The sequence below is a fragment of the Triticum dicoccoides genome, chromosome 2A (assembly GCF_002162155.2).
Source record: "Triticum dicoccoides isolate Atlit2015 ecotype Zavitan chromosome 2A, WEW_v2.0, whole genome shotgun sequence".
Taxonomy (NCBI): domain Eukaryota; kingdom Viridiplantae; phylum Streptophyta; class Magnoliopsida; order Poales; family Poaceae; genus Triticum; species Triticum dicoccoides.
The window spans coordinates 215899610-215906827 of record NC_041382.1 but is presented as its reverse complement, the minus strand read 5'-3'; the positions used below and the strand labels follow the sequence as shown (position 1 = coordinate 215906827).

The following is a 7218-nucleotide window of genomic DNA, read 5'->3' as shown; positions in this document are numbered from 1 at the left end:
GCATAAACCACCCAGCCAATGTTGTGTCGTGTTGTCCTCCCTCACGAACGTTTCGGCAACCGTCAGCGTGTTGACATCCTTCAGAGTATGGTCGTCATCTATCTTGGTGAACACAAGGACGCCCATGTCGCGAGCGCATGGTGGCCGTTGTTCATGTTGGCAAGTGGTGCTCGGCCATGTCGCTGAAAGCCTGCTCATCGTCCATGCCCACGAGCGCTTTCAAAATGATTCAGCGCGATTAACTGCTTGCATGATTAATTAAGTACACAAATAATTAACGGCCTACCTAATTCTCTACTTTTTCCGTCACGGTTTAGAAGGCACAGTTAAATTTGCGTGCGTTTCCACAATAGACAAAGTTTAGGGCGCATTGCCTTTATTTTTAGTAGCTAATTAGTACTTCCTCCGTCATGGTTTAGAAGGCACAGTTAAATTTGCGTGCGTTTTCACAATAGACAAAGTTTAGGGCGCATTGCATTTATTTCTAGTAGCTAATTAGTACTATTTCTATATGCATGCGTAGTGTGAATGCTATTTTTTAGCTCATCTCATAACCAATAGATAACCACCTAGATCCCAGAGAATTTTCAACCGCGCCTTCTAAACCGTGACGGAGGTAGTACTATTTCTATATGCATGCATAGTGTGAATGCTATTTTTTAGCCCATCTCTATATGCATGCGTAGTGTGAATGCTATTTTTTAGCTCATCTCATAACCAATAGATAACCACCTAGGTTCCAGAGAATTTTCAACCGCGCCTTCTAAACCGTGACGGAGGTAGTACATGCCTAATTAAATGCCAACAAATCAATTAATTATCCTCCTAATTGGAAAAATCCTACCCTAATTATCTATAGGCATAATTAATTGTCTACCTAATTAATTGCATTAATCGCTCCATTTCCAAATTGATTCGGTGCGAACTTTTTTCCTATTTAAATGTACCTAATTAATTGCATACGTAACTTACTGTCTACTTAATTACTTGCAATTCATGGTTTGATTTTCAAATTGATTCACTGCTCAATTTCCAAAATATTTTGCATGAATGATTGTTACGAACGACGACCACGACTACCGAGTATTGTAGGACACATTTCCTTAACGAATTTCTTGACATTTGAATGACACACTTGATTTGAGAACTTGATTTGAGAACGTAGCATATTTAGCTTGATAAGAAATATAATATGAATGAGTCCACGAACGCCATGTACGTGGCGATCCGATGACCCACCTTCCGCCATGGCCGTTCTCGACGCCGTCCGTAATCCATGCCCTGGCATTCTCGAACATTGTGTTGACATCAGGCCCAGCGACGGTGCCCTCCATGGTTTTACGCACGGCGTCCCTCCATAGAGGCATGTGGATGTGTATGCCCATAAGAAAAAAGATATGTTATTTTTGTTGTATTAGGAAGCTTCTGATCGTCACTTAATAGTAGAGATAAAATCTTATGGGGAATATCTGATTTTGTTTTGTAAGATTATCGAGAAATATCTTATGTCTCTTTTTTAGGAAGGTGATCTCACATATATGGTGTGATTTTTGAATTCTTAATTACCTATTATTTACGTAATTGAATTAAATCAACACCTGCCAAAGTAAGCATGAAACAAAATCTCTCATTTAATGACATTTGGGTTTTTAATAAGAGAAGGAAAAAACCCGTGGGAAGGGTGGTGAGAGGTGAGACGAAAAAAGCGGACGAAAATAAACCGAAGTACCAGACTACCAACTTCTTCATTAGAAGTAGAGATAAGAGAACACTGAGTATACTGCTACGCAAGATAAAGATAGGGAGATTATTGATTAGGCCGGCCAGCTTCTGAAAGGCTGAAACCAAAGTATGAAATATTCTTCGATTATCTGTAACGGAAACAGTACCATCTAATTAGTTGATTTTAACGCCCCAACCACCTCTCTCTCTCTCTCTCTCCTGTGTTTATATAAGCCAGGCTGTCTCTCTCTTTGCAAAGCTATTCCTTCTTCTTTCATAGAAGCACAGCTTGTAGTTCAGCTTTACTTCTGCTTTACCCTACACACAAGAAACCATGGATGATCTGGTTAGCAGCTCATCTTTGAAGAGTGTCCTCAGCTGCAGTGAAGCGGAGGCTCAGCCGGAGGAGAGTTCCTGGACCGATTACTTTGTGGATTTCATGATGTCCGAGGAGGAGAAGAGACAAGGGGCCTCATATTGCAGTTTTGATCAGGAGGAGGAGGAGGGCTCTATGATCTCCGATGCCGCCTCCCTCGCTCCGGCGGCGTTGGCAGATAGGTACAAGGGGCTCAAGAAGCTCAAGAAGAAAGTCTTCAAGGCCCTGGATCATGATGATTCCTTGGAGGATACTGCAAGCTCTCCTGTCAATAGCCCTAAGGTATAGCTACAATTGTGAATTGGCTTCACTTTTTGGTTAAAATTAGACAAGTCCTTGGAGTACATGTATGTAGTTGGTGTTAATTTTGCTTGTTTTGATTTGCTTTTTTCAAGGTCAGTGCTTTGTCACAGCTGGAATTCAGCCCTAAAAGAAGGTGCAATGTTACGGACCTCGCCAAGGTAATTCATAATAATTCATTAATTGATACATGTGTTCTTGAAATGGTATATAAATTATATACTTGAGCGATATTTTTCTTCGGAATTGTGGATCTTGTGCCTACATAGTTGTCAATAACCTGTTAGTTTTTCTTGCATGAAGGGGGCTGGGATTGGCAACGATTACGGGAGAGACGGAATGGACTGTGAAGATGCAGATGCGGTGATGGAAGGAGTAAGATTTCTGGATCAAAGCCAGAGGGGTATAACTCCATGTGCAGAGCTCAAGGACAAGGGGCTTTGTTTGGTTCCGTTGTCCATGTTGCTGAACTACCAGGGCTAACTTTGAGACTTATAAGGCCCTGTGTTTGGAATGCACTATTTTTTTTTCCGAATCTTGTCGGAATTGGATTACTTCCTGAAATTCCTTCAAAATTTCCGTGAAATTCCTGCGTTCCAAACATGAAGTTGAACATGTGTGTGGTTTACACTGTACAGATATCTATGGGATAATTGACCAAAACATACAGTGTGCTGATGATAATGTGGATATTTTATTTCATGAAATATATGCGGATATTATTACAACTGTATTTCATTCTGTCTTCAGCAGCTTTTCCAAAAAATTCTGTCTTCAGCTACTAGCTTATTAACAACCAACTGTGTTATAGAATATATATACAGATTGATGGAGCTCGGCTCGGTATAGTTCACTCACTTTATATTCAAATGAAAACCAAAATAATTAGAACAAAATCTACTAGATGGATGGGTTTCTACTGGATATCCCCCTCATTCATGCATATGGTGCGTAAGAAAGAGGTGATGTGGTACCAAATACAAATATTAGTACTACAAAAATGGCCAACGTGGTTTACACGATGCGTGCGTCCAGGGATATAACATAAGTCCTACGTTCGTGGTGAATATATGTTGTCCTCTCTTAGGTGTCACTTGTATTCGATATAACATAAAGTGTTTGTTGTTTCCATAGCGGCTGGCGCACTAGCTTATCAGCATGATAAACTGGGCTATCTACCTAGTACCTACTCACTTGTGTTCATCATATATAGCTACCTTACCATCCATGAGTGGGTCAGTTTGCCAAACTTTCCCTCTGTTAATCTATACACCCATCACTTATGGCTGCATGCATCGATTGATGCAGGGCCGGGGGTTATCCTCCTTTTCCAAAAAAAAATACACCCATGACTTTGCACGTGCTATTGAAATCATGAAGAACAGATCGAGTTATCTCCTTTTTTGCAAGGAAAAAAATTCAGGGTTTATAGGAGTAAGCAATTTCCTTTTTGGAATAGATTGTGGATAATCATGGATCCCACAATGGCCATGCATTAGCTCATGCATTCATGAACTAGGCGGTTAGGAAGTAGCTTTCAGAAAGGAAATAGTTAAAGGCTTGACTGTTGCAGGGGATTGAAAAGGCTAGATGACTTGCTAACAAATCAATTAAATTGAAGGTTTGAGATATCCCTGATTGACAGCTTCACCCTATCTTCTTGCTAGTAAAGCATTACTTTCCTTCAAATCAATCTTAGGCTATGGGTTTCAAACATGATGCCTGAGCTACATATTTATTTGTGGCATCTGGTTATTCTTTTTTTCATTTTCCAGAACTTCGTGTTCGTTCTTATTTTTATTTTTTTGTGAGTTTCATTCTTATTGTTTGCGCACATGTAGGTGTAAATGAGGGGGGCATTGTTACCGCAGAATTTCTAACTTTCAAGTGCCTTTAGGGTTATGGAAATGGTTGGAATTTTATCGATCACGTTTTTTTTGGCAAAGTGATGAGAGTAAATCTAAGTACAAACTAGCTATGTGGGATATACTTTGTAGACCAAATGACCAAGGGGGTTTGGGTATCGAGAACCTTGAAGTAAAGAACAAATGTCTACTTAGCAAATGGCTTTATCGGTTGTCTGTAGAGGAGGATGGTGTGTGGATACATTTATTGTGTAACAAGTATCTACATTCCAAAACTCTGGCACAAGTTATGGCGCAGCCGACTAATTCTCCTTTTTGGAAGGGGTTGATGAGAACAAAGGTTTCCTTCTTTAATACAAGCAAATTCATAGTCGGGAATGGTCTACTACTAGATTATGGGAAGATACTTGGCTGGAGGAGAAGCCTCTAGCCCTACAGTATTCAATGTTATATAACAGTGTACAACGTAAAGACAATTTTATAAGTACTCCCTCCGTAAACTAATATAAGAGCATTTAGATTACTATTTTAGTTATCTAAACACTCTTATATTAGTTTACAGAGGGAGTACAATACTAGGTTGAGTTCCTTTAGACATTTAGTTTTGGTGGGTACTGGTGGGGGAAAAATGGGATCGATGGCTATATTTAGTGCGCAGGTTGATCGAGGTTAACCTGTCTATTGTGCCAGATACCCTTCATTGAAAATTTTCGGTTTCTGATGTGTTCTCAGTAAAATCTATGTATGTAGACTTGATTAACATTGGACCAATCCCAAAGTCGCCTTATATTTGGATAATTAAGGTATTTATGTGGTTTGTGCAAAGGGTGTGATTTTAACTAAGGACAACTTGGAAAACCGTAGATGGAAAGGTAGTAAACAGTGTTGTTATTGTGATCATGACAGGAAAAAAATTCAATACTTTTTTCTCAAATGCCCACTATCCAGGTTATTGTGGCATACAATACATGTGTCATTTAATGTCAGTCCTCCCAATAGCATCTCCATCTTATTTGGTACCTGGCTAAATAGAGTAGAGCCCAATACAGCGGCACAAAGTGGTGGGAGATTGTGTATTACTTTGGGCCATTTGAAAGTGCTGGAATGATGTTATCTTTAACATAACAAATGCCACAAACTTTTACATTGTTATCTTCCGGGCATCTAGACGGATCCGTATATGGTCGTTACTCAGTCGTGTGGATGCCACTGAGCATATGGCCTTTGGGTGCAACCGCTGGGAGACGGTAGCACGAGCTACGTACAATCAGCTTGGATGACACTCCAATAATATGATAAGTGTTTAGTCATCTTGTCCTATTTCTGTCGCTTGTGGCATTTTTCTCTTTTTCAGCTTGCTTGAGAACCCGAGATGAACTTCATAATTTGTCTGATACCTTATCAATAAAATGGATCTGTGCATCGCTTGATGTAGAGGCGGGGAGTAAACCTACTTTTCGAGAAAAAAATCAGCTCATGGACTTAGCTATCAGTGAAATAATTTCATGCAACACCAATAAAGGCCTCATGTGGTGGTTTTAGTGGGAAACCGACTCAAAGAACTCATTATGTTGGTTTTCATGGACCAATGGATTCACTCCTTGTTGTAGTACGGTCTAAAAAAACTCCTTATTGTAGTCAGGTGCAGGAATTTCTCAAACAACTCCATCTCACTACTATAGAAACCCTTACAGGGGTAAATAATTAGTGGCGCCCCTATTTTTTAGTATGCATACGAATGACATCTAGATAAACCAGGACACCCCTAGTTTTCTACATCTCCTCTTCCTCGCTCGTTGGCTCGGAGCCTTGGCAAAGAACACTGATCTCAGGGGATTCCGAGAACCCAAGCAGGCACGACATTCTCCTCCTCACCACCCATGCTATGAACTGGACCTAGATTATGAAGAAGGCAAGGGGCAACACCTGTAGCTTGGTAAGCTGTTGCTAGCCCTCACTCCCTAGGCAGGTGGTATACGCCTTTCTAAGATAGTCATGGATGACAAAAGTGGCCACAACTATGTCGACGCTCTCGACAAGATGACCATACTCTGGTCCCAGGTCAAGCCACACAGGTCTTGTGAGCCATCTTGGGACACCTAACTTGTTCTCTCGTACAGATCAACCTACCTGTCGTGTTTCACAACTATATCCATAGGGTGGAAGTCTTCCGCTTCGAGGTTATGGACCTCGAGAGCCTCATCCATGTCTTCCTCGGAAAGCCCAAGTATGCAAGATTCTTAGCAGCATTGTATTGTTCTTACCACCAGCTAGAGGAGAAAACCCTCAACACTGCACCCGAGCCTCCGCACGACTCTTACTAGGAAACATGAAGCCAACAACAACATGTTTTGTCCTACCCTCATATTTCAAAGGGATCCTAATTGAAATTAAGAGTAGTTAAAGTACTCCTTTGAGTCCTTTCACAAAGTATCGGATCAAAACCTTAACAATCAATGAATACATATCATCCTCAAGTCACAATCATTCATTCCCTTTGATACCCTGATTATTTTCACTTCAAGGTCTCCGGTTCCGAACAATAATATATGCAGATAACTTGCAGGTAAGATTCAATCACATATATATTCAGGAAAACACATATGGTCTAGATCTAGAATCATGGCACTTGGGACCTAGTGTGAAGTGTTAAGTAAAGCGAAGTCATTGAAACATTAATCTCATAACATAATGGGTACTAAGCATCAAACCAAATTTGGCATCTATTACATAAAGGATGTCATCTAATTCCCATCCACCGCATGTGCCTATAGAGAAACTACTCACACATGAGTGGGGAGATCATGAAATTAGTGATGGAGAAGTGACTGGTGATGGAGATGGCAAATAACCCCCTCCCGGAGGCCAGGCCAGCCTCAAGACAGCCCTCCGAAAAGAGATCAGTGGTGGTGGCAGCTCCATCCTGTAGAAAAATCTGATAAAATCCCCCAAGGA

At 40.6% G+C, this 7218-nt stretch overlaps 1 protein-coding gene across 1 annotated transcript; it reads left to right on the top strand.

Moving 5' to 3' along the window:
• Nucleotides 1-1983: 1983 nt before the first annotated feature.
• LOC119359302 (vascular-related unknown protein 1-like) lies at nt 1984-2962 on the top strand. Its single transcript, XM_037625566.1, has 3 exons — nt 1984-2380; nt 2494-2559; nt 2702-2962. The coding sequence occupies exons 1-3, from the start codon at nt 2057-2059 to the stop codon at nt 2879-2881; spliced, it is 570 nt and encodes a 189-aa protein (XP_037481463.1). The 5' UTR covers nt 1984-2056; the 3' UTR covers nt 2882-2962.
• Nucleotides 2963-7218: the final 4256 nt, after the last annotated feature.

Bases quoted from the DNA above. Each gene is read 5' to 3' on its own strand.
- LOC119359302 (XM_037625566.1), top strand. From the start codon at position 2,057: ATGGATGATCTGGTTAGCAGCTCATCTTTGAAGAGTGTCCTCAGCTGC. The intron at 2,381-2,493 runs GTATAGCTACAA...GCTTTTTTCAAG, and splicing joins CTCCTGTCAATAGCCCTAAG to GTCAGTGCTTTGTCACAGCT. The intron at 2,560-2,701 runs GTAATTCATAAT...TCTTGCATGAAG, and splicing joins ATGTTACGGACCTCGCCAAG to GGGGCTGGGATTGGCAACGA.